Below are 27,790 nucleotides of genomic sequence, written 5' to 3'. Positions count from 1 at the left end.
TTCTTTCAGTGATCTACCATGTCACTAGATGATAAAACCTACTAGTAGACATAGTAGGCCCCTATTGACCCACATCTATGGCGCTTATAGGAACTAATAACACCTATTTAATAGCCTGACAACAGTGTAATCAGCTGACTAGTTTGACTCCTCTGACCTACAGTATTATGTCATTTGTAAATGCCCTAATTTGTTCTGTCTGGCCACGGTGTTCTCTCAGGTCCCACCCACTGGAAAACGTGGGTTAATTGGATTTAAAAGAAAAGCAGGAGGCGAGCATCGTTGTCAACAGTCAGTTCATGGTTCTTTGGTCAAAAGCATTTTCCAAATGACAGTCAAGTTGTTTTAGATATCATTCACACACCTCTCTAGACCACAAGATCACCAGCGATGTTACTGTGCTTACAAGGACCAACTGTTGGACTGTGTGGGACTGTCAAGGCACCTCGGTGAAGGAGAGGCTGAGCTCTCTGTGGATGATGAACCGCTACACCACGCTGAAGCAGCTGGGGGACGGCACGTATGGCAGCGTGATCCTGGGAAAGAGCAACGACACAGGGGAGCTGGTGGCCATAAAGAGGTGAGTGTAGCTCGGGTAAGCATGCCAGGTTCGTACTGTGTGTTGTTTTGTCTCAAAGCATTAAGCTGATTAAACCCTTAGGGACTGCTGCAAGGTGCTTCACAGCTCCAGACTCAAACATGACATGTTTGAGCCGTGAAGCACCTTGCTCAAATATTTAAGTCAAAGGTTTTGCCTTGGTGTGCATCATGTATAGGCATTTTAGAGTAATAAAGCACCTGGAATGACAAGATTTAGGATCATTTTGAGGTGCACAGATGCTTTTTTACTTAGTGTATATTGTCACAAAGTCTTTATTTGCCTGTAGACCACATTTTAAAGGATGAGCTGTTTAAGATCTTTGGCAAGAAATTAATAATGAATGTTTCACGAGGCTCCTCCAGGCACTGTTTGTAAATGTAAGGTTATAGTGCAAGCTGATACTACTGATGACAGTGAAAGGAGTGAAAGCACACCACATAGTGTTGACCCTAGAGTATGGGAAGAAAGGTTAAATCAGGTCACACATGTAAAACATTTCAACAATGTAGCCCAGGACGCTGTTTTTACTACTATGTAAGGGATAATGTACAACGAGCTGGTCATTGTTGTGAAATAAACCCCGACCCGGAGTGGAAGGGTCTTGCATTGCCCTGAAGGGGTTTATTTCACAACAATGACCCACTAGCTGTACGTTATACCGCTTACTACACGGCTACTTACTTAAGAAATCAATAGTTTGACACAAAAATGGTCCGCCAGAGTCTGACATCAAAACTGCGCCCATAGCAACGGTCTGTTATACATAGCAACGGTCTGTTATACATAGCAACGGTCTGTTATACAAAGCAACGGTCTGCTATAAAGAAATAACAGACTGTAAAACGCTGTGATTGACCAATCAGAATCGAGTATCGAATATAAGTCTGGGGAAAAACATCTTGTTTTGGGTTAGAATAACTATGAACACTAAGACAACTACACATTGTTGGTTTCACACAGGATGCAAACTCCAGTCTCCCCGGTGAAAACCCTGTGTTTATAGCGCCTGACTTCCACTTCTGCTCCTGTCATAATTACTAAAGTCACTACATGTCGCTGTCGTGTTCTTTTATATCTTTTTTTCGGTCATCTACCATGTAAATAGATGATAAAACCTACTAGTAGGCATAGTAGGCCCCTATTGACCTACATATATGGGGCTTATAGCGACTGATAACGCCTATTTAATTGCTTGACAACAGTCTAATCAGCTGGGAAAAGAGGCTAATCACCTTCAATATTAGTGTCCCAGAATGTCAACATTAAAACATATAGTCATGCACATCTGTTTTTCTTTTTCAACAGGATGAAGAGGAAGTTTTATTCTTGGGATGAGTGTTTGAATCTCAGAGAGGTGAAGGTGAGAATAATTAGAAATCTCCACTAGTTGATAAAGCAGCTTTTAGATACAGTATATAAGCGATAACTGACATATTTGGCAATATTATCATTTTCAACCACCACTCTTTCTGCTTGATTTTGCAACATTCATATTTTAAAGTAATAAATAGTAATAAATCAAGTAGAGCTATTAGGACAGCTAATTATATCTAATATACATTATGTAAGGGATACTGTACAGCATCGCCCTGTCAGGGTTTATTTCACAACAATGACCCGCTAGCTGTACATTATCCCACTTATTACAAGACTACTTACTTAAGAAATCAATAATTTGACACAAAAATGGTCTGCCAGGGTCAGACATCAGAACTGCACCCATAGCAACGGTCTGTTATACATAGCAACGGTCTGTTATACATAGCAACGGTCTGCTATAAAGAAACAACAGACGCCGTGATTGAACAAACAGAATCGAGTATTCAACAGAGCTGTGTAATAATTGCCAATGATATATTTTTGCTATAATTGATATTTAAAGGCCCAACCAATGGTTTTAACCATATCTTTAACAGGTATATTAACATATTATTGAGGAGTTATAAAAAAGATAAGTTATAAATGAGCATTAGTCCTAACTCTAGTCTTAACTTGGTTTTGTTTGACAGTGAAAACACGACAATAAACGAAGAAGATGTCGCGCTTAAAAATGTTCTCCTGTCTTTTTGAATTCTGTTGCACTGCATGATAAATTACAATCTTTATCCACTGCATGAGTGAGTGAGAACGATTTAGATTAACAATACCTGAGTTATAAAAAAGCAATCAAACTATTCTTGGCATGTAATGTCTTTTGTACACTAGCCTTTTTTAGATGAGTGAAAAAGCTGATTTCAAACACTGTGTTCAGGCTTACATAATGAGCAGATTCTTAATGACTCTATTGTCTCCTAAATACTTTGTGTTGTCAGTCACTGAAGAAGCTGAACCATGCCAATGTGGTGAAACTGAGGGAAGTTATCAGAGAAAACGACTGCCTCTACTTTGTCTTTGAGTACATGAAAGAAAACCTCTATCAGCTCATGAAAGAAAGGTAAGATCACATCATAAACAAGATATTTCTGTGATATACTGTAATTCTGAAGTGTATTTTTTTTATTTCCACTGGGAATGTGAGAATTATTTGGGTCGGATTGAGTCATCATGTGCCGGTCGGTTTTTGCAGAAACAAGTTGTTCCCTGAGTCAGACGTCAGAAACATGACATTTCAGATATTACAGGGACTGTCCTTTATTCATAAACATGGTAGGTGACTTACAGCACAGACTGAAGAAAAACTGACTCTGGCGTCTTTTCTGTCTGATAAAATGTTGTGTTATCAAGCTGAAAACAACATATCTAAAACTGAAAGTGCTGGACGGTTGATAAGACATCAGGCATCACAGGATTAAATGACTCACTTCTCCTGTGAGAAGAGGAGGTGTGAGTGGTACCAAAGCTTAACTCAACTAGTTTTTCTCTCTTATCAGGACTGGTTTCAGTGTTAGTGGGAGCTGGTGCCCACTAATAAGGCATGATTGTTTGTTGATAATGTTTTTTTCTTTATCCCTTCTTTCTTTCTTTTGTCTTTTACCATGTTTGCCGCTGCCAGGGAAGATAAGATGTTTTCTGAAAATGAGATAAGGAACATTCTGTTCCAAGTATTGTCTGGCTTAGCATTTGTGCATAAGCACGGTAAGAGACTCCTGCTGTCTTTCGCTTCACTTCACTGTGCTTTGTCCGGTTAAAGGTACAGTGTGTAGGATTTGGCAGCATCTAGTGGTGTGGATGCAGATTGCAACCACACCACCCCTCCGCTCACTCCTCCCTCTCCAAGACTGCGGTAAAGTGAGCCGCCAAGTGCAATATCCTTACCATAATAACACTACTTTAGGAGCAACGGAAGTCAGACGGCGACTGGCGGTTCCGTGGTTTTACACTCAGCAGCTCACATTAACGTGTTTCACAAGCGTGTCAGAGAACTATGGTGGCCTTCAGGTTATGTAAAAATATGAAAGGCTCTCTCTAGAGCCAGTGTTTGGTTTGTTCGTTTTTTTTTTTTAAATTTGAATCGATTGACAGACCTGGAATATTATATTCCATTTCTGCTAATAGATCCCCCAAAATGTTGCACACTGTTCCTTCAAAACATTTTTTTTTTTTGTCAGAGATGTTTTAACTCTGTGTTTCAGATCAAATTGTGATATGCATCACTACAGTCATGTAAAGTGGTAGTGGTTGTGATAGTGGTAGAAACTTAGAGGCAATAACTATTCAGTTTGAGAAAATAATGCGAATCTAGACAAACATCAGCATCAGCACATGTTTACTTGACGGTCTCTTGTCTTTCAGGGTATTTCCATCGTGACATGAAACCGGAGAACTTGCTCTGCATGGGCCCAGAGCTGGTTAAGATTGCTGATTTTGGACTAGCCAGGGAAATCCGCTCGCAGCCACCTTACACTGATTACGTGTCAACACGATGGTGAGACTGATTTATCTACAAGATGATATCAGAGCAATGTTCAAGTGATTCCTGTATATGATGTACAGAACAAGCTGTGATCTGCAGTCTGACCTGAGTCAAACTTTTGACGCACACTTAGCATGTACCTTAAAAAGACTCTTAGATTAAATTGCTGACTAGAGAAATAAAATCCGTTCAGGAGACAGAAAGGAAGACAAAAAGTTAAACCATCGTACGCAAATGCTCCATAAATCCTCCCGTGCTGTTCTGACAGGTACCGAGCCCCAGAGGTTCTGCTAAAGTCAAACTCCTACAGCTCGCCCATCGACATCTGGGCCGTGGGATGCATCATGGCAGAGCTCTACACACTCAGACCCCTGTTCCCCGGCAACAGCGAGGTGGACGAGATCTTCAAGATCTGTCAGGTGCTGGGAACCCTGAAGAAGGTGAACCATCACAACAAAGTGTCACATAATGTAGTTCTGCTGTCGTGGCGGACGTAACCAACCAGTATCTCTTATATCATGGTGACATCCTCTCTGCTTTGGGCCTTTTTCATTCTACGATGCTAACATCAAACTATTTAATCCATGGTGTTGTTTTCTCTCATCACATCAGTCAGACTGGCCTGAGGGCTACAGCCTGGCCACCTCGATGAACTTCCGCTTTCCAAAGTATGTCCCAACCAGCCTGAGATCGCTGATCCCCAATGCCAGCAACGAGGCGATCACACTGATGAAAGACATGCTGCAGTGGGACCCCGAGAAAAGACCAAGTGCTGCTCAGGTACATTTAAAAACCCATTAACTTTGAACGTAGATTGGTTGGAATTAGGGCTGTCAATCGATTCAAATATTTAATCACGATTAATTGCATGATTGTCCATAGTTAATCACGATTAATCACAAATTAATTGCAAATTTGTATCCGTTCAAATTGTACCTTAAAGGGAGATTTGTCAAGTATTTTAATACTCTTATCAACATGGGAATGGGAAAATATGCAGCTTTATGCAAATGTATGTATATATTTATTATTGGAAATCAATTAACAACCCAAAACAATGACAAATATTGTCCAGAAACCCTCATAGGTACTGCATTTAGCATAAACAATATGCTCAAATCATAACATGGCAATGAATATGAATATTATATTCCATTTCTGCTAATAGATCCCCCCAAATGATACACATAAAAACAATGTTATTGAAGATATTTTTCCTTTGGTTTGTACTGTTTGTGTTCCAGGCTCTACGGTATCCATACTTCCATGTGGGCCAGGCGCTCGGTGCTCCTCTGAAGTGCTCGGAGCAGCACAAGCCTCAGGCACCTGCAGAAACAAAGCCTCTGTCCCTCTGTAAGACGGACCTAGAGTCCGGCAAGCCAAATAGGACACAGACCTGCAGCCAGTCTCTCCAGCAGCCCCCTCCGCAGATACTGTTACCTCAGGACAACATGGAGCGAAGCACAAAACCAGCAATGTGTTCCTCCACGCTGACAGAGGGGCAGCAGGAACCTCTCAGCCTGGTGAAAAACAGGCAGCCGATGAGCTGGCAGGCTGTAGGTATCACTCAGCTACAGCTTCTAAATGTCACTATCGGACCTTCTTGGGACTTCATTTATTCTTCTTTGTATGCATGTTCATTTTAAAGCCTCCCACAGGAGCAGAGAACACGACTGGAGTGAGGACAGGACGTCGCCGATTGGGTCAGACGTCTTTCAGGTCCGTTGACAGCTGGGATGACGGTGAGGACGCAGATGCTGGAGTCTCCATCTCCAAAAAACCTACCATCAACTCTCTGAAGGACAGGGCACTGGACGGGCCCAGCTGTCGGTTAGACCTCTTCATTTTCATGCAAAACAGTTGTGGAAAACAAATAGAGTAATTAGGGCTGTCAAAGTTAACGCGGTAATAACACGTTAATGCAAATTCCTTTTAACACCACTAATTTCTTTACAGCATTAACGCAATTTGTGATTTTTAGGTTGCAGCGGCTCAGTTATAAAGCTAGAGTGAAGATACCTGTATCATATGAAACTAAAAAATCAAAGGATTTATGGTCTATTGGTACCAATCATGTTATACTAGCTTGTTGCAAAGGAGGTTAAATAAGGCTCCGAACTACATTTTGGCGAGGAAAAACTGGCATGTCCATTTTCAAAGGGGTTCCTTGACCTCTGACCTCAAGATATGTGAATGAAAATGGGTTCTATGGCTACCCACGAGTCTCCCCTTTACAGACATGCCCACCTTATGATAATTACATGCAGTTTGGGGCAAGTCATAGTCAAGTCAGCACACTGACACACTGACAGCTGTTGTTGCCTGTTGGGCTGCAGTTTACCATGTTATGATTTGAGCATATTTTTATACTAAATGCAGTACCTGTGAGGGTTTCTGGACAATATTTGTCATTGTTTTGTGTTGTTAATTGATTTCCAATAATACATATATACATACATTTGCATAAAGCAGCATATTTGCCCACTCCCATGTTGATAAGAGTATTAAATACTTGACAAATCTCCCTTCAAGGTACATTTTGAACAGATAAAAAATGTGCAATTAATTTGCGATTAATCGCGATTAACTATGGACAATCATGAGAATAATCGCAATTAAATATTTTAATCGATTGACAGCTCTAATAGTAATACGTTTTTGTCTAGATTTCCAGAGTCAAAGAGCAACACAGGAGCAAAGCTGCTGAGCATCAGAGCTGACTCCAGCACTTTGTCTGCCAAGCAGCACTACCTCCGCCAGTCCAGATATCTGCCTGGTGAGAAAAAATGATCGACTGTTGAAAAGTTTCCTCTTGATTTCTTCTGCCTCCCCAAGGAGTGATCTAAATATGGCATAGTTCCATCAGATGTGGGTGAATTCGTGTGATAGCTCAGGTACAGTGAGTTCACTCTTGAGTTTGTCCTTTTCAGGCATAAAACCAAATAACTCGTCAATAGGAGGCCTGGTTGTTGGCAGAAACTTGTGTGGCAGCTCGTGTTTAACCAGAGGACAGATGCTGGACTTTCCTCTAAATAAAGGTAAGAAAGACTTGGACTCTTGATTTATCTGATTTCTTTTTTGTTGCAATTTTACCACACTGGTATACATTCTAAACCACCAGTGTACATTTTCTGGTTGTTCTGACCTGATGCAACAAACTATGAAGGGTGGAAGTAACAAAAATGAATTGATAAAAATGGAGGTGATGGAAATGGATGTGAAATGAAAAATGGAGTGATAAATTATCAAGTGATTTGATTAATTTATAGCCGATTTGACTAAAACAGTCGTGATATGATGAAAACAGAGCCATGTTTCATCATTTTCACCATCTTACTTTCATCATCCACAACACATAATTGCCATTTATCATTCAAGCAATGTGGCCTCAAGGGTGGACGTAACAACGAATTAAGAATGGAGATGATGAAAATGTATGTGAATTGAAAAATAGAGTGATAAATTGTCAATTGATTTGATAAACTTGATTGACATTTTATTTGAAACAGTGTTGATCTGATAATCAACTGTCGACCGTTCATCATTCACAACACTCAGCTGTCATTTATCGTTTACAGCACGCAATTTTTGTACACTTCAGATTTCTTATTTTATTATTATTATTAATATTATTCTTGTTTTAGACATTAGTCCTCCTAAACTAACAGATAAGCAGCCTCTAAAAGAAAAGACCCTGGAGGATCTTGATCTTTCCAAAGGTATCTCTCACATTAAGGAGGAAATCACAGAATTACAGGCGGTATTTATGACTTATGGGGATGTTTCTCTACCTTTCTGTCATTTGGAGATTATTGACATTGTTGAAATCTCAAGATGAAGCAATTAAAAAGTAACTAAGTAATTACATCTGAGGAATGGATGTCATCTCATTCTTCATTCATTGTCCTTTCCAGACTCCTTCATGAGCAACTCCAACGACACAAACAAGACACACACGTCCTTTTCTCAGAAGCCTGAAACAGGATCAGCTCGACAGAGGACTGCACTGGCACCGATAGGAGGCACCTCTGCTAGTGAGTCACAACAAGAGCACATTTTATGGTTGAGTCAGACTTTTCTTGGTTCAGTGATGCTTCTTGGCACCAATCAGGGCCGGGTCAGATGGTACAGGAAGCTAATTCTTTGTGTTTGGAGGGCAGTTTCTTCATGACTACAGTCTTTTCCATCATACTTTAGCAAAAGCGCCCCCTGGAGTTAGAAACAAGTACTTAAAGATAGAAGAGTCTGAGAGGATTGTCACTGATGAAGAGTCTTACTAGTGTCATGTCTTTCAACCTGAATTTTACCCACTTGTATCCACTCTTGTAGTTGATCTAAGAGTTGATTCTAAAATCAAATCGTCCAAGAGCAAGACCTCCTCAAATAAACTGCCGCTCTCAAACGAAGGTAAAAAAAAAATCAGCACTATGAGCACAAAAAATGCAGCTTTCCGAGTTTAGCCTAAACACACTTTCCTTCTCTCTCACACGATAATCTCCCAGAACATGAAGGGTGGAGGAACAGATCTCAGAATCCTCAGATCCCTGGATCCAGATCTACAGGAACAAACACATTTCCAAGGAGCACAAACATGCAGCCAGTGCACGGACGAGTAGACTGGACCGCCAAATACGGAGGCCACCAGTAGCACAGCAGTCTGCTCTGCTCCACCAGTGACTCATGGGAAAAATTCCCACTGCACTTTAGCCAGGAAATACAGACGTCAGAGGAGAAGTGTTTCCTAGTAGTCTTTTGTTACATTTGCCACGCTATTAAATATTGTTCAGTGTTGTACTAGTGTCAATTAACTTCTACGGTCAGTATTTTTTACTGTAGAAAATTAAATACAGTAGTTATTTTTTTTTTATTAAAGTGGGTGAATTTATTATTTTACAGCAGCAGATACATTTACAAACTTGTCACCGAAGCTTCGAAGCCCAAAAAATTATATTTGGGACAGCCCTAGAAAAAAACATCCCCTAACTGTATATGGTGTATAAAATCACATATTTGATATCACATTTTTTATACAGAACCAGACTGTAATATAAAACGAGGGAATGTTTGTGAATGCACAGTATGTGGGAGCACAAATTAGATTTTTATCAGAAATATGTACAGACACACTGAAAAGATATATTTAAATATTTTCAAGATGTATGTGGTTTCATTAGCATTCCAGTGATGATCTTCACCAGCATCAGTCCACTGAAAACAAACATTTATATCAGGATACGTTTGGAAAAGGACTGAAAATAAATGTGTTCATTTCTGTTTGTCTCAGGTTTATAAAAGCAGAATATTGTAAAAATGATTATCTCCGAAACAGTCCGATGGAAAGTGAACCTGTGCATTACCTTGCTAAAGTCATTAAACCAGCTGGCATGAACTTCCAGGAGTTGACAAATCGCAGTCCCATCACCAGAGCCAGAGTTCCTGAGGTGCCTGCAGAGAAACAGTTGTAGCCGTGTGTTTGTGAAAGCTGGATTTGGACTGTCACAGTTTAACAAACTAAACTTGCTCACCAAGTGAAAGCCAGACATTCTTCGGGTTTTGAGATGCCAGATAAGCACCGACTGCAGCCAGCAGGCCGAACAGGAGCCCTGCAGCCAGAGAGGTGACGCTGCCTGTGAAGGAAACACAGTTGGGTTTTATTTTGAAATCAAGAGTTGAATTCTCAACTCTCCATATTTTATCCAACAAACTAATTATCATTATTCACAGAATGCCTTTTAACATCTCAGGGCAAAACGGTGTAAATTGTCATTCCTAGAGGGTTATACTACATGAATGTCAAGTTGCCAGTTTATTAGGTACACCTGGCTATAATACAACATCCCTGTGGAGTCAGATCAGTTTCAATATTAATGAATGCACACAGAAGGATGCACAAATGCATTTTGTGATTTATATACAGTATAAATGACTCCACAAAAATGTTTTTCAATGCACACAAAAAAAATGCATTTGTGGATCGGTGCACGTCAGGGGAGTCTCATAAAACCCACACACAAATGCAGTGAAGTTCAAACATGACAAGCAGTTTGTAAATGCAGGTTCAACAGTTTGTATATAAATGTAACAACATCCAAATATGTTTTTGATGAAAATTGCAAATAATTTTAAATACATATATTTGTGGATTTCTATTCTATTCTATTCTATACATTAATTCAAAACAAGAAATATTTGTGTGTGCATCAGAAATATATTTGTGAACCTTATTTTCTTATACATGAATTTTTTTTTTTTACATTTATATACAACAATAACTGTTTTTGTGTGCATTTAAAAATATTTTTGTGGAAAGAGTCATTTATACATAAATCATAAAATACATTTGGGAATCCCTCTGTGTGCATTTGTTAATATTGAGACTGATCTGACTCCATATATCCCTGCTAAAAGTCCTGTGTTTATGACCTTTATGAAGGTTATAATGTTCAGCTTTTGTTGAAACTGTTTTATAGATGTGTTGATTAAACTTTGTGATCATTTTGGATGCTGCAGTTTGTGGTGCTGTTGATTTTTATTGTGTTATACTGAGATACTGAGTTCCTTATATTTTGTCCACCTCATTTATATCAAGGTCAGACTGAATATTAGAAACACTTCTCAATATAAAGCAAGACAATTAAACAGCACCACAAACTCCCAAGTATTATATCTTATTATTATTGCAATTAGCAATAATATGGATATAAAATTAATTTCCATTTTTCATGCAAAAATATTTCATGGTTCCAGCTTCACAAATGTAATAATTCACAAATAATTATTTTTAATTTATTTTTTAAAATAATTTTGAATTCTATAGGCTACTATTGGCACTATACAAACCAAACAAGCAACTGATTAATCAAGAAAATAATCAGCAGATTAATCCATAATAAAAAAAAGAATTAGATGCAGTCCGATACAAATGAGCTCCACCTCAACTAACTACAACAGTAAAATCCTGCTTTTATATTAAAGGTCCCATATTATAAAAAAGTGAGATTTTCATGTTTTTTTTTATTATAAAGCAGGCTTAAGTCCTTTATAAATACTGTGAAAGTATCGAAACACTCAATCCACAGGGAAATACAGACAGCCCGTATTCAGAAACTCTGCATTTGTAACAAGCTTTCAGGATTTCTATCCATTCGTGATGTCACAAATATACAATATTTAGACCCTTGACACAATTTTAAACGTAAACATTCTAAATGTGTCCCAGTTTATTTCCTGTTGCAGTGTATGTGAATGTCATCAGCTGACAGGAAGTACACATGGACCCAAGCTGTTGCCTAGCAACGCAATTCTGTTGTAATTCCGTCAAAATGCGCTAAAACGGAGCGTTTCAGACAGAGGGTGAATACAGGGCATAATCAGGCTGACAGTATGAGGAAAATAAAGTTTTTTTTTAACATTACAGCATGTAAACATGTTCTAGTAGAAACACAAAATACAAGTATGAACCTGAGAATGAGCATGATATGGGACCTTTAATGCATGAGTAATAATAATGTAATGATGTATAACAGCAGATCAGTCACATTGTTCTGTTCTGTAAGAGTATCTTTAAAGTGTCATATTAGGATCTGAATACTTCCTCCATCCACCACTGTGGAGTTAAGCTATCTTTATCTAAATACTAATGATGTCGGTGTGTCTTCCTCACCTGCTTTCACATAACCAATGATTCCTCCTGCTGACACCAGAACAGCATAACCGAACCCGACCCAGTCTACAGCCATGATGTCAGGACACCAGGAACACCTGGAGGAAATCACACTTCATTAGGAGGGATAGTCCTTTTACAGCCACTTTACCACAACTTCTAACCAGTTCAAGAGTTCATAAAGGCGATTAAGAACTGGCAATTGTTTTTACTATCAGAATATCCCACCAAACGTACTAAATGAACCCAAACATCAGCCTTACCTGAGTTTTGTAAGAAGTATAAGTTAGAACCTTTTTAGCACCTCGCAACTTCCGGACGTTCACTTGATTATGTCACTTCCTGTGTCATTTCAAAATAAAAGTATGCAACAGCTTTTCATTATTTTTATGTTTATGTATTTTTTATGTTTTTTGTTTTCACCGGTGTTGGTTTGATTGTCTGTCTGTTAGCAGGATTACTGTGATGTCTAATTATCTTTTGATATGTTTAGATACATTTTCATTTTTTTCTGTACTGTTTTCTGTATGTATTTCATTGTTTTTATTTGGATTGTTTTCCACTGTTTGGTTAGGTTTTTCTGCACATTTTGTGTACTTGTTGTTGTTGTTGTTGTTTAACTTGTTGTTTTTGTTGTATTTTTAAAACTATGTTAGTTTAGATCTTTCTTCCTTTTTTATTATTGTTTTTTTCTCCTGGGGTTGGGGGGAGGTCCTTTATATAAGCCTGTGGCTTCTTGACCTCTCCTGACACATTTCTTGTTTTGTTTTTTTCATTGACTGGATTTTGTGCAGTTTTATATATGTGCAAACAAATAAATAAATAAAAATACTCCAAAAGTTCGTGAGCGATTTGAATGAATTTTTTGGGAGGGGTGGGGTGTAGCACAATGAACAATCCAATAGATTTTGGTGGCGATCAGAATCATGATGAATTTTTTTAAGAATTCCCATCAGCCTGAGAGATGAGATGATGAGTTGAAAGGTGTTTTAATGATACCAATACATTTATTTCTCATGCAAATACATATAAATTGTACTGTCAGTGATATACAGTAAGCCAGTAAGTAAAGTGTTGTTCTTGATCCCATTTAAAAAACAAATTATAAATGCGTAGTCAAAATATTCAAATGTGTACGTTTATAGTGGCCCAGTGTGCAAATAGGCTGTTCAATTTATCAGTATAAAAAAAAACACATTTTAATTCAATTTTACAAATGCATTTTTATGTATATTTATCAACACATCATGTATTGTCTGTGATTTTTGTTTTCTTTACTGTAATGTACTTAAAAATATTATAGAAATTAAAAAAGCAAAATGTATAAAATTAATTTTATTGTAATGTTGCAGTAATGACATTTAGTAAGAACAAGTGATGAAAACCATACAAAATAAACACGTTACAGATTAATATTTTAACCACTAAATGTAATTTTGTGTAACTGTGTATATGTATTACATTCTCAGATGGTTAAAATTAAAATTCATAGAGGTTGATTTTTTTTACTTTGGGAGAGTCAAAAGTGACCGGAGTTGCAGAAACACCCAAATGCGTATGCGACCAAATAAGTCCAGATATAAAACAGTCCATGAATAATAATAACGATTTTTTATTTTCCATTTTATTTTCCACTGCCCTTTTTCTTCTTTTTGGGTTTGCTCTCATCTTCTAGAATAACTTCTTCTACTGCGATCCGGACTCTCTTCGTCTTTGAAAGCTCCTGAATGAGTTCTGTGGACAGAAGCAAACACATTTATTTATCAGGATTTTAGTGAGAGGAAGCTGAACCTCCCTACAGTGCATGTAAAGAAGTAAACTCAAAAAAGACCCAAATCACCAGCCTCAGTATACCCTCTAATATACAGCACAGTATATAGCTCAAATCTCTTTCATAACATGGTGATGAAGAAATGCAACAAAAGTCGGTGTTTGCAGGACAACTACCTTGAGATGTTGTTGCCTCAGCTGCTGGTTTCTCTGCGGTCTGTTGCACTGATGTAGGTTTCCACACAGCGAGGCACGTCAGTCTGGCTGTTGTGTTCACTTCCCCAAGAAGAGTGGGAGACTCCAGTTCCTGTTGGACAGCAGGAGTGTATTGCTAGATCAACAGCAGCTCGTCACTTTGCCAATCATTGTTTTTTAGATTTGTTTATACAAAAGTATAAAAGTTTGTCTTGTAACAGAATGTCTTATGTTTTTATGACATGTTTGCTACTTATCTGAATGTCTTATTTTAGTTCTTATTGCTTGTAAAATAACTTGATTATTCTGCTTTGCAAAGCAGATGTATGTCAATAGGTGGTGACACTAAAGGCCCTTACACACCAGGCTGATGGTCGGCCGTCGGCCAGTTTGGGGCCATCAGTGACCGTCCGAATGTATGTGGTAGTTTGCTGTCAGCTGTAATCTTTGCGGTGTGTTTGAGTGGAACTTTCTGGCTGAGAAAAAGGCGACATGAGGCGACGCAACTGGTGGCCTTCGTCGCAGCTAGTTCTTTGATGTCGGGTTGGCATGTCTTTGCCCCAAGGAAAAATGTATTTTAAAAGGTGCAGTATGTAGGCTTTGGCGGTATCTAGTGGTGAGGTTGCAGATTGCAACCAACTGAAACATCTCCCGTGTGCCAAACATGTAGAAGAACTACGGTGGCCAACGTGAAAACGTGAAAATGCAAATGGCCCTATCTGGAGCTAGTGTTTGGTTTATCCGTTCTGGGCTAATGTAGAAACATGGTGGACTCCGTGAAGAGGACCCGCTTCATATGTAGATATTTAAACGGCTCATTCTAAGGTAACGAAAACACAACGATTCTTAGTTTCAGGTGATTATACACTAAAGAAAACATACTTATTAATATTATATTCCATTTCTGCCAATAGATCCCCCTATATGCTACACACTGTTCCTTTAAAGCTTACACTGTTGCTGCAAAAGTAAATGAATAAGGAATTTGGTTGAAGTCACAAGTAAATGTTTTACACTCAAACGTTCATAAATAACACTAGAGACGTGCCTCTTTTAGATGGAGTTTCCACATTTTGATGAATCCGTCGTTCGAAGCCGTCACCAGCACGCAGTAATCGTCCATCATGAAACTGTCAACTGCTTTCACTCTGAAATCACAAAAGGATGCAAGTTTGTTCACTTGCTTCTCACCAATATGACAACATGATATGTAAAATAAACACATGTATGAGAGATGCAGATATTTTTAGCAATACAAATATCAGTAAGCTTCATAGCCTATAATTCACACAAGCTCCGTTCTCTTCTCATCAACAGAAATGTTTTTAGAAATACAGCTCCAAATACTTTAAGTACATGAATCTGTAGTAAGAAAAACACTATGATTTTACCTGGTTTCATGAGCCTTAAACTCACACACCCATTTCTCCTTTCCCAGGTCACAAAATCTCACAATCTCATCGTCTCCTGCGACGGCCAGGATGGAGTTCTGAAAAACAAGCAGGATTACAGGATTTATTTAAACTAGTACTGTCAATCGATTAAAATATTCAATCAAGATTAATCGCATGATTGTCCACAGTTAATCGTGATTAATCACAAATTAATCACACAGTTTTTTATCTGTTCAAAATCTACCTTAAAAGGGAGATTTGTCAAGTATTTAATACTTTTATTAACATGGCAAACTGCAGCCCAACAGGCAACAACAGCTGTCAGTGTGTCAGTGTGCTGACTTGACTATGACTTGCCCCAAACTGCATGTGATTATCATAAAGTGGGCATGTCTGTAAAGGGGAGACTCGTGGGTACCCATAGAACCCATTTTCATTCACATATCTTGAGGTCAAAGGTCAAGGGACCCCTTTGAAAATGGCCATGCAAGTTTTTCCTTGCCAAAGTTTAGCGCAAGTTTGGAGCGTTATTTAGTCTCCTTTGCGACAAGCTAGTATGACATGGTTGGTACCAATGGATTCCTTAGGTTATTTAGTTTAGTATGATGCCAGTAACTTCACAACCTTTAAAACTAAGCCTGCTACAACCTAAAAATTGCAATTTGCATTAAAGAAAATAGTGGCGTTAAAACGAATTTGCATTAACGCTTTATCACGTTAACTTTGACAGCCCTAATTTAACTAATTGTATCTTGGATTAATAGCAAATACTAATCATCTCAACCACAATAATCTCTATATCACATATAAATGTCATAGTAAGTGCAAGTTTTTAGACAGAGAACTCACATTTAAGAACTTAATAGATGAGATCCTCTTTGGGTTTGTGATTGTTCCTGTCACAGAGGCTGTCTGCAGGTCGTAGATGTTTACTGTGTCGTTCACCACAGCCACATATTTATCCCCATCTGGAGACCATCTGACAATGTGTGCATCTGTTAAAAGTGTAGAGAAGAAAAAGTTACTTCAAACGTACTAATTTTACTAAAAGAACTTTAACAGTTCAAAATCCAAGAGGAGGCTTACTCTGTTTTATGTTTTTGATGAAGGCCGATCTTCCGTTAATTAGATTCCATGTTCTAAAAGGATAAAAAGATGCAACAGTCATTTTTGATTCCCTGTTAAATGAATCGTCTGCCTCACAGACTTTCCAGCAGAGCTGTGGAATCTTACCTGAGAGTCTTATCTGTCCCAACTGAAAGTGCAAGTTTCCCAGATGGATGGACGGACAATGATGTGACGTGACCTCTGTGGAAAACGAGAGGATAAAGCAAGTTACTTTGACTCGCCCCATCCAACAAAATACAAGACAACAATCACACAAACACAAACACCTCAGTGCTTCTGCAGCACCTCTCTCTCTCTCTCTCTCTCTCTCTGTCTCTGTGCTTACTGGTGAGCTCTGATGGTTTTCAGACACTCCCACTTCTTCTTGCCCCACACACATATGAGTCCATCTTCTCCTCCGCTCAGCAGATGAGACGTCCCATAAAACTCCAGGCAGGTGATGGTGCCTGTGTAATACAGAGAGGTTAAGGTCAGCTTTGCAGACCACAAGTTAGTGTCTTTAATTTCTTTACAGTTTGACAAATGATGAAAAGGGAAACAGGTCAAATCTTCGATGATATTTAATACTTGTCGTTCCAGCAGTAAAGAAATTGAATAAAGTCCATGACGCTGTCTGGATAAATGTGCTGGAATTCAGACCCCAACAGCCATTTCAAACTACAAATCATAAGATAAAATAAGTTTGCTACAATACCTACAGTATACCACAAGTGGTATAGAGAACCTGGCATGAAATAATGGGAGAGAAGGAAGAAAGCTACTAACAAAATAAATAAATAAATTGGGATGTGCTGTTCACACTGTTATGAAAAAATAGATCTGAGTCACATATGTACAAAAAAATCTAATTTGTGCTATATCATGTTCAATTTTTTTACTTAAGAAAATAATGTAATGTGAAGATTCAAATGTATTTTGTTGTGATCACAAGAAAACAAAAAAATAGTTGTCTTTATCCGTGTCCTTTCTAACCATCAATACATCCTCCATCTCTTTTGCATCCTTGATATTTTCATGTAGAAAGTTAAGTGACTTGACATGAATGTTACCACAGGCTATAGACATCTTTAGGAAGCCCCTGTGGGAATCAAACTAGAAATAATAGTGTCACTGAGCCAGAGCTCGGCTACTTGTCAGTGTACATAACTTAATGTCAAGCAAAAGATACTGACCGTCATGATGCAGCAGAGCTCCGTGTTCAGTCCTCTTCTTCATGTCGTACAGCTGTATGGTCTCATCTTTGCTTCCTGTGACAACAAACCTCTCACTGGCTGCTACAGCTGATATGGATGCTGTGTGGGCGTGGTGTGTGAAGTCTGCCTCGGCTGTCCACTCCTGAATGACAAACAAAAATAAATAAATATATATATATATAAATAACTAAATAAATAATAATAACTAAATAAAATATATATATATGTATATATACACATACATATATATACACATACATATATATACACATACATACATACATACATATATATATATATACATACATATATATATATACATATACATACATATATATATATACATATACATACATGCATATATATATACATATATATACAAACATATATATACATGCATACATATATATACAAACATATATACACAAACATATATACATGCATACATATATATATATATATATATATATACATGGATACATATATATATATATATACAAACATATATATACATGCATACATATATATACATACATATATATACATACATATATACACACATACACATATATGTATATATATATATATATATAAACATTTCCATGATCATCATTTAAATGTGTGGTCATAGTACACAGGTTGCTGTCCTGTATAACTGTCAATCCATCCCAGTGACAATTTAGTTAGTAAGTACCAGAGAGCAGAAAATACAACGCAGACCAGTTTTGGACATTACCTATGACACACAACTACAAAATAAGACACTCCAACCTACTTTGTCATCAGTCTTCACTCGGTAACCAAAAGCTACCTGCTCGTAGCTCCCAGCGATCAGCTCCAGAACAGCTGCCATGCTGCCAACTGCAGCTACACAGGGCTGAGCTAAGCTAGCCTGCTAGTGAGCTTTATTTAACTTCCTGCCTCTTCTGTCGCCTGGTTTCAGCAACAGCTACTAACAGCAACTCACAGTCCAAGCAGAGACCTACACAGGAAACACTGAGACGATAAACAACCTTAACAATGTGCTGAAGCTATTTAAATATGACTATCTACTAGCTATTATTTACCAAACCCACTTCACAGTCCAAAACAACGTGTGCGGCTGCTGCGCATGCGCAGAAGTCTACTTCCTCTCTGGTCGGTAGTGGTTTCCAAAATAAAAGCTGATGTTGAGACTCATGCTCTAATGCAGGTTAAAAGTCAATGTATTGATTTATATACTTTTAACTATGTGTAACTCTTCAAGTGTGTAGTACCTGCAGTTTTTGCTTGTAGTACTTTAATGTTGTTTGGTTACGATTGCCCAGAAGTCTTTATAGATATTTAAATCAATATCCTCCTCACAAACACTAACCATACACTTCCACGCAACAAACACTCACATACACACACTTGTCTTTTTTAATATATTTACTGTATTGTTATTGTTGTTATTATATATATCTTGTCCTAATTGTTTGTTATCACTATTATGTAGTCATATTATTCCTTTAAATTAATCTCTAGGTGGAGGCTTCAGATAAGCCCAGTGGGTTTCTTGCCTCTTCCTGCACTGTATATTATTGTTCTTTTCTTTTTTTTTTGTTATTTTGTATAGGGTTAAATTGTGCAAAATAAATAAGCAAAAATAAACAAATAAAAGTTAGTATTTCCTAATATGTTTCCACTGCTGCTCTTATAGACTATAATTCTTACAGTCTTTAATGCACATTTTGAGATTATAATGTACAGTCTCTAATGCATATTTTCTGTAATATGTACATATCATCACTTTATGTACATATTATAATATGTACATACCTGTCACTGTAAATATAAATCCTACTCAGTGTACATACAATATATAGAGGGAAAAATATGTATTAAAACTCAGTCCAAAGTGTTTCTGTCTTCTGCAATAATGAATTGACCTCTATGTAAAGCACACCTTACTCACAGTAAGCCCACTGTAGGTTATTAATATGAATAGTAATACAACTACAGGATGGGATCCGCCCTTCACATGACACAGGGAGGAGCTCGGATGACTTTGGGTCTTGTAATTGGCTGGTTCCTCTGTACACGTCATGATTGATGCCTCAGATAACTGTCTGCATGAAACCTTTAGTTGATTAGAAGTCAGAGTAACTTCTTCTACTGAACGGAATCATGTCAAGGGGGTAAGTTGTGGTTGACAAATAACAAAGATGCATCAGAAAAACTTGTCTTGTAAAAGTGTTTCTTAGTTCCTGTTATGTGCATGTTTATTATCAGCTGCTTCGTGCCAATTTTTTAACTTTTCAACCCCTCAAGGCAGAAATATTTTATGTAAGCATCAGCCAAACTGTAACATGATACATCTCAGGGTTCATCTTGATGGGTAAAAAGTAGAGGTGTGTAGGTTTTGTTTCCAAAACACAAATGTCCTTCTGGTTCAGATCAACAGCTGTTCTCAGTGCACATTGCATGTTTGTACAGTGGATTTCTGGATGTTGAGTTTGTTTGTGTGTGTGTATGTGTGTATGTGTGTGTGTGAGAGACAGAGCTGCAGGGTCTGCTGGTTGTGATTAGAGGGTTAAATTATACAACAGCACAAACAGGACCAGACAGGAAACAGACTCTGCTGCAATAAAAGTATGTAGCTGTTCTCCCTTGTGATATTCACAACTGTGCCCTGGTTAATTTAAGAACAGAGAAGTTTCTGTATAAGTATGGGCTCCTTCCTGTCACTTGCTTCTTACTCAACTTTTTTTTTCTTTTCCCAATGTGTCAAACATCTGCTGCTCTGTTTATATGGCAGGAAGGGTGCAGTTATCAGTTATATGAGAGACTTTTAATGGCACTTGAAGATAATGTCGAGTGAAGATGAGATTGTGCAGACACAAAGGAAAACAACTGATCATGGCCTCATTATATTTGTTTGGCCAAGTGTTAGTGACATGATGTTTTTTGGTCTATCTCATGTTACAGCCTACGTTTAGAGCCATGCAGTTGTAACTTAATGATGCAGGTGGGGTCTTTTTGTGGAGCCAAGGTTTTCCCCAACTCTCATTTTTTTGCCTGCTGGCATTGTGTTGCATAACAAAAGAAAACACCAGGAGCAAGACATATACCCCGGAACAAAAATATCAGAAAACCTTCAGCAGCTGTATGGGCTTCAGGCAAGACTCTATTTAAAAAAATGCAAATGAAAGCATTTGTAAGTGATTTGGCTCTCCCCATCAGGAAGTGCAACATTTAATGTATGGCTGACATGCACCTAGAGCTTTTTATTAATATACTAGAACTTGAACATACTTGAACATGAACTAAATAGTCAAGTGTGTGCAAGTTGACTCTTAAAATGTACAATATTCAACACATTTTGAGTTGTTCAGCTCTAGATTAGACAAACACTGGGATCAAATTGTAGCTGCAGTTGTTTGAAATGGTAATTTTACCACACAAAAACATTATTCCTCTTTCCCCTAATAGTGGTACTCAGTCTTACAAATTCTGTAGTCTGGTTTTATTTGCAGATTTTTTGATATTTCTGCCTCCTCAAAATCAAATGAAACCAAAACTCCCAGCATTGCAAGACCCAGCTACTGGGAAGGGATGTATTCTTTCATGATTTGGGTGAACTGACTCTTAACTTCCAGGCAATGTTTTACTATCATGCTATCAAACCCCCATATACAGTACTTCATACACAAAAGGCCCAAAATAAAAATCAAGAAACATGTTGAAAACCCAGTTTGAAACAAACTGCTTTCTACTGAGTACCCTTTATGAGTTTGTTATTCAAGGAGCAACTTCCTGTTGACTTCTGTCATCTGGATGATTTACTCAAGCAACACATTCTCATAAAATGGTACCATGATGAGTAGGAGGTTTCAAAAACCGCACTATTTGATTGGTTTAACTGCTTGAATTCATCAGTGGTGGCAGAACCAGGGGATCTCTTTCAGAGCCACACTGGCTGTGAAAAACAAAAAACAAACCTCTCCTTCATCATTACTTCCTTCATTTTTTGAATGTGTAAGTTTATAAAAGAGCATGCAGTTCAGTCAAGGATAAAATGAATACATCACAAAGTCAACTGAAGGTTATCACACATGAGTTAATAATTTCTGTGAATGGAGAAAATATGTTTATCATTGAACTTTTTAACCCAAAGAGTAGGCCTTTTTCACAGAATACACATTTAGCTGCTTCAGTTTCAGGTTTCCTCAGCTGCTTCTCATTTCCCAATTTTGTGCCTCCTCGCCTCCTTGTGACCCGGAAGTTGATCTCAGTGCTCCATCTTGAAGGTCATCCCAATTCCTAAAATACATCTCAAGGAGCGAGGATCGATGAGGCTTGCTGTTTGTGTAGCGCCTCGCAAGGCGCTTTGCTGGCCGCGTTCCTTAATGACATTTAACCTTCATATTATTTATGTTTTTATCGTTGAATGTAGGCTACATCCAATTCAACTGCTGTAATCGTGACATTATGTTTACAAGTGCAAACAGCGAGTTATTATATCAATAACAACATTATCTTACATTCTAATTTTGCTGTATCTCATGTTGCTAGATATATAAATATATAAAGTATATAAATATATATAAATAAATGTGTGTTAAAAAAAATCTGACATTCGTTTATCCTTGTCACATTATGCCACGTTATGAATTGAAATAGTAGCCTAATAGTTAATATATCCAATAAGTTGTCATAAACACTGTTCTGCTCATCCGACAGATATCATAAAATACAGCAGTATAACAAAACAATGGACAGATGTTGCAGCTGTGCCACACTTCATATTTAATTGCTTTGAAATGAAGGCTCCAAGGCAACGATGTCTCATTTGTTAAATGCCTGTTGCCTCGACTCCTCTGTCCTCGCGTCTGTTCCTCGTCTCCTCCGCTTGCAAGGAGAGGAGTTGAGGAAATGAAGCGAGCAGGTACAAACTTGGAAATGGGAAAGGCCTCTGGTATTGTGCTCACTGTCACACTGTCCTGACTCACTGGGACACTTGAACAGAGCGGAGCTATTAGTAACACATGTGCTTTTGCCACATGTGACAAGTCTAAATGTCTGCTTTGAAAAAGGCCTATTGTCTCTGAATTCTCTCTTTGAAGAACAACAATAAAATCCTCCACCATTTCTGTTTTGTCTACTATTCTACTTAATTCCGTGCATTTGTTTTCTTCGCCTTCTCACAGTCAAGAGGCCGACCAGGAACTCACCGAGGTGCTAAACCAGCTCTGGCACCTGGATACCAACCGTCTCAGGCCGGGGACTGATTACATCATTTCCCTCCAGGTCAGGAGCACAAGTCAGCCTTCTCTGCAATGCAAAACACTCAGAGATACATGCAATACATGCAAACTCCATGCAGTCCGTTTTCCTACCTTTTGCAGTTCCATGCTGATGTCTGTCTGTGTATTTGTATGTGTTTTATTCAGGGGAGAGCAGGTTATGTGGCTAAGGGCAGCAACTATGCCAGAGACAAGGCCAGGGCTCCACTATTCACATACGTCAATGAAGACAAACTCAAGGGTATTGAGACATATTTACGTAAGTAACAGTTCATTTTTCCTCCCATTAACTACACTTTTTCTTTTGCCAGGACCATCAACATTTTTTAACAATCACGTGTCATCTTTTTATGCAGATTTCATCAACTTGCTGGACAACTATGAGGTGTCCACGGGTGTATCAGAGAGGGTGACGTCGGAGGAGATTCAAGAGAACAGGCTCTTTATCGATTCCATGATGGAGACCGATGTCATGAAGGTGCAGTGGCTGTGAGAGAGAGAGAAATCACCTCTCTAACACTGATCCTACCCAGTAGCTGTTTATACTCCTGGTTACCTCCTGAAAAACACTTACAGAGTTTCAAGCTGCTGTTTACTGACCGGTTTGATGACTTCCACTCTGTGACACCTTTTTATAATTATTTAGTTACAGGCCAAATCAGTCACCGGACCCTAAAAAAGATTTTCTTAAAGGGACTCTCTGTAAGAATCAGAAATTGCTTGTTAACAGGGACACCTTTGGCCGCTAAGTCAACGACAGTCAGCATCCTGTTGCTCGCGATTGTATGTGAGACTAAGCGTGATTGACAGGCATCATGTTGATTACATTAGCAACATTAGTAGCTAAAACCATAATATCACTATATATTTCACATGCTTACCAAATGATGGTCCCTCCATGAATCAAAGGCTCGGTCGATGTTGATCCTAGTATTAACTTTTCTTGCTACAGCCTCCCGACCGTGGTCGGAAGGAACAGGGGAGACACCGTAGTTTTCTCACACACTTGCTGCTGCTCTCTCTCTCTTGCTTCACCATTCACTTCCCACATACACACACTTCGCACTGGCTCTGCTATTCTCCAAAAGATCCACGCTACTCCCACAACACTAGTTTTCGCCCGACGTTGGTCACATTCAAGTTTTGCAAGACAGGCTTCACTTGATATAACTTTGTTTTTTTTGTGCTTCAATGGAGTTTATGTTGGAGTCTGAGTTGTGTCAAAGGCTGGTCATTTGTTGGCGTTAGGGGACTCCATTTCTAACCAAACGTTAGCTACGGCAAAGGCACTCGCAAGCGCGCATGACGTCACATCTGCTGGATTTCCCCAGAAAAAACGGCCAACATTCTTCACATTAAAAGCAGTCTACAGGCTGATAGAGGAAACCCAGAGAGTCGAGGAAGGTCTAATTTTTGCGGTTAGGTTACAAGCTGCTCACACATTAGCAATAAAAAAAAATGTATACGTATGTAAAAAGTTAAATACAGTTCCTTTAACATGATGTTCTTTTTCAGAGGATTTCTCAACACTGAACGCTTTTAGCATGAAAATGGAAATTTTATCTTTTAACTAATGTGTAGGACAAAATTATAACTGTATTTTAATTTTTTTTTCAGTTATCTTTCAGTTCACATTGCATCCTTATTTTAGTTTATTTTTATGCAGTTTATTTTATGCCCAATAATAACAGTTCCGAGTCAAATGTACAGTATTACTGGTTAACTGGAGCTTTATCACAAGATCTTCAATAGCAAGTTTAACCAGCTGTCATGGATCTATAGATGTTAATATATCAGCTTTTCTTCTCATCCATGTTTGCTTAAACGTTCTAAACATTTTTACTATTGGCAGATGCTATTAGCACCCAGGTGTCAGTAGCCAGCAATGCTATTTGCTCACGACCTGGGCACACATTAGATACGGTATGTGTATATGTACTGTATGTATATTTTTCCTAAACCTAACCAAACTGCAACTGAAAACTGAAAATAATAATAAAAAAACAGAAAATAAGTCAACTAAGTGAAAAATAAGCTTTTCAGAGGAATCAAACCCCAGTCTAAGAGGTGGAAGTGAGTTGGACCCATTCATCCACCACAACCTACTCCTTACATGTACTTTGTTGCTCTTTATATTACTTCTACTATTACCGGGTGTAAATAGCCGAATAGCTGCCGTATGACTATTCTCACCCAGATGCAAATAGACACTCTGTTTACTATTTTCAACGTCAAGATTGAACTTTCAGTCTCAAACTATCTTAACATCAGTATGCTCTATTGTTCTGCACTATACTGTTCTTCTCTGTGTTCTTTGATGCTATTTTTCACTTGGAGGCATGAAATGTCATTGTAGTGTTTGTTTTTTCTTTATAGTGTGCTCACAAGTATCTGGTCAGGAAGAGGCAGTCGCCATCAGACCCTGGGTATTTCAAGAGACGGCTGTATGACATCTGGTTCCGCCTCTACCACAGGGACAGGAGAGGAGGGTGAGTTTCATTAGAACAGCAGGGGGAGCTGCTGTAATGTTTAAAGAGACAATCCCAGAGGTTAGACAGAGCACAGGTTTAATCATCTACAGAATAACTGGTGGAAGTCAATCTTTACTGTTCTCTGCAGCTGTATAAACTGGATGAATATCCGTCTCAATAAAGAATCTAAAAATAAATATAGTGATACAACAAATCTGTTTGCTCAGTTATGGTTAAGTCATAAGTCATAGTTACTGCATAGACTTGAAACTTGTTTTGGACTTGTGTGAGCATCTCTGCTTTTTAGTTCATGAAAGTATACTTTGTATACTTTAACTTATAGTATTTTGTCAATGATTTATGTAATATATAAAGAGACTTGCTCCTTTTGCTATTTGACTTGATGATTTATGATGAGATTAAAAAACGTTAATAAAATGTGTTGTTCTCGCATGTCTCTACGGTGAACGCATAATCCAAAAACTTGATGAATTGAAGTAAATTCATATCAAAACATCCTTTTACAAACTATCACACACTTTAATAGGCTACTCCATCAAAAAGTAAGCACAACTACAAGCCGAGTATTCTTTTCTGTAAGCCTATACGGCAAGAATACTTAATTATACTTTTCTTAAGTATATCTTGATCAAAAGATTAAGGTAGCAGGCCTATAAGCCATATATACTTAGACCTTACTGTATACTTGTCTATATACGCCAAGTATACTTAGACTTTTCTGTATACTTGTCAATATGAGCCAAGTATACTTAAGTATACTTTTGTTAAGTATATCTCTGATAAGTACATAAAGAGTAAACTGAAAGGCACTCTCTTATTTGAAGTTCAAAAGAAGTATACTAATAGTACACTTGAATAAACTTCATTTTGGTAAGAGTGAAGTAATCCTGTTTTGACACTGAGAAAGGAAAAATACACTTACTAGCTTACTGGAGCTTTTAACCACATCTCATGGTCTTCATCAGTTAATGGAGTTTTGCTCCGTTGTCACCTGACGTCTGCTCCAAATAAACAGTAGTGGAGTTAAAACTTTTAAAGTCAAACCATTATTTCTAAGGACAAGAATGTACTTTCATAAGTCTGAGTGGATTGGTTAAACGTGAACTCTGTTTGTTATACTGAATAAAATAGTTAAATTGCATGTTTAATTTGCTTATATTTGATATTCAACTGCTTCTTCAAAGGAGAGTTGTTGAGGATGTGTTACCTTTAGTGCTTTCATCCTTTATCCGGGCAGCAATGCAAACACAGTAGATAAGAGGAAATAAATATCTAATCTCAGGATGAATGAGGGCATACATGAAGACATAATAAATCTATCTTTGAAATACGTTTTCGTTTTTAATTATAGACAGGATTCCTGTGGGTTTGAACATGTGTTTGTGGGAGAAACCAAGTACGGCCAGGAGATCACGGGTTTTCACAACTGGATCCAGTTCTACCTGCAGGAAAAGCACGACCACGTTGACTACAAAGGCTACAAAGCAAGAGGCAACAAAAATACAGTAAGAAGACACAGTGTCATCATGTCTATTATGAAGATACTGAACAGAAAATAAATGAATGACTTCCTTAATGAGCTTTTTTATGTCATTGTTTTACAGCCTGATGAAGATGACCACGTCCTGAACCTGCAGTTCAGTTGGAAAGGCCTGGTGAAGCCTATCGGTGGCTGCTTCATTGGTGTCAGTCCAGAGTTCGAGGTGGCTCTCTTCACCATCATCTTCCTCATGTCGAATGAGAAGATGACCTCTGTGCAGGTGAAAGTGGACGAGTACGTGCTGGAGCTGGTTGTCTATCGGCATGGGAGATCCATCGGCACATCCTACCCCAAACTGCTCAGCAGCAACCACAGGGATTTGTAATATCACTCCACCGAAGCGGTCATGTAAACATTTACATTTTTAACAATTTCCGTTACACTTTGATTTCATTCCTATGCAGTATAACCCTAAGACAAATCTGGATCAGGTTCTCTTTGCACAAAACGTCAGGCTTAAACTTACCTAATGAGTTTTCAGCCTAAACCCTCTGATCTGGATTGATATAGAAGGAATATAGCATGTTGTAATCATTTATCTGTCTTATTCTGTATACTATTATGGAGTAAATAAAGTTTATTTGTCTACAAAGTAGTTCTGGCATTTTAATTCTCTCCTGTTTTCTGAAATTAAGCCATATAGTTCACAAGATTTAGGGAGATAAAACAAAAAAAGTAGCAGTTGGACTCTTGT

At 38.0% G+C, this 27,790-nt stretch overlaps 4 protein-coding genes across 5 annotated transcripts; 2 read left to right on the top strand and 2 right to left on the bottom strand.

Moving 5' to 3' along the window:
- Positions 1-290: 290 nt before the first annotated feature.
- LOC119497886 (serine/threonine-protein kinase MAK-like) lies at positions 291-9,489 on the top strand. Its single transcript, XM_037786310.1, has 14 exons — positions 291-580; positions 1,907-1,961; positions 2,914-3,035; positions 3,168-3,247; positions 4,334-4,466; positions 4,723-4,894; positions 5,067-5,234; positions 5,699-6,010; positions 6,103-6,284; positions 7,121-7,230; positions 7,385-7,492; positions 8,369-8,488; positions 8,784-8,861; positions 8,957-9,489. The coding sequence occupies exons 1-14, from the start codon at positions 477-479 to the stop codon at positions 9,100-9,102; spliced, it is 1,890 nt and encodes a 629-aa protein (XP_037642238.1). The 5' UTR covers positions 291-476; the 3' UTR covers positions 9,103-9,489.
- On the bottom strand, positions 9,311-12,462 carry LOC119497885 (transmembrane protein 14C-like). The gene is made up of 5 exons (XM_037786309.1): positions 12,381-12,462; positions 12,118-12,215; positions 9,980-10,081; positions 9,812-9,899; positions 9,311-9,662 (listed from the first exon to the last, which is right to left on the bottom strand). The coding sequence occupies exons 2-5, from the start codon at positions 12,191-12,193 to the stop codon at positions 9,605-9,607; spliced, it is 324 nt and encodes a 107-aa protein (XP_037642237.1). The 5' UTR covers positions 12,194-12,215; positions 12,381-12,462; the 3' UTR covers positions 9,311-9,604.
- A 1,249-nt stretch (positions 12,463-13,711) lies between these two features.
- On the bottom strand, positions 13,712-18,921 carry pak1ip1 (PAK1 interacting protein 1). Its single transcript, XM_037788713.1, has 10 exons — positions 18,573-18,921; positions 17,777-17,939; positions 16,930-17,050; positions 16,710-16,784; positions 16,563-16,615; positions 16,326-16,471; positions 15,474-15,571; positions 15,131-15,230; positions 14,065-14,194; positions 13,712-13,851 (listed from the first exon to the last, which is right to left on the bottom strand). Exons 1-10 carry the CDS (start codon positions 18,648-18,650, stop codon positions 13,742-13,744), a joined length of 1,074 nt encoding a protein of 357 aa, XP_037644641.1. The 5' UTR covers positions 18,651-18,921; the 3' UTR covers positions 13,712-13,741.
- A 936-nt stretch (positions 18,922-19,857) lies between these two features.
- Positions 19,858-27,691, top strand: si:dkey-222f8.3 (uncharacterized protein LOC561722 homolog). 2 transcript variants are annotated; one of them, XM_037786301.1, is made up of 8 exons: positions 19,858-19,956; positions 22,969-23,068; positions 23,212-23,323; positions 23,421-23,542; positions 25,441-25,553; positions 26,908-27,061; positions 27,161-27,469; positions 27,518-27,691. In XM_037786301.1, exons 1-7 carry the CDS (start codon positions 19,946-19,948, stop codon positions 27,419-27,421), a joined length of 873 nt encoding a protein of 290 aa, XP_037642229.1. In that variant the 5' UTR covers positions 19,858-19,945; the 3' UTR covers positions 27,422-27,469; positions 27,518-27,691. The 2 variants fall into 2 exon arrangements, with proteins under 2 accessions (XP_037642229.1, XP_037642228.1); XM_037786300.1 differs by having other exon boundaries at positions 27,161-27,691.
- Positions 27,692-27,790: the final 99 nt, after the last annotated feature.

Source organism: Sebastes umbrosus, chromosome 12 (genome assembly GCF_015220745.1).
Source record: "Sebastes umbrosus isolate fSebUmb1 chromosome 12, fSebUmb1.pri, whole genome shotgun sequence".
Taxonomy (NCBI): Eukaryota; Metazoa; Chordata; class Actinopteri; order Perciformes; family Sebastidae; genus Sebastes; species Sebastes umbrosus.
The sequence above is the reverse complement of the archived record's forward strand: the minus strand, read 5'-3'. Positions and strand labels throughout refer to the sequence as shown.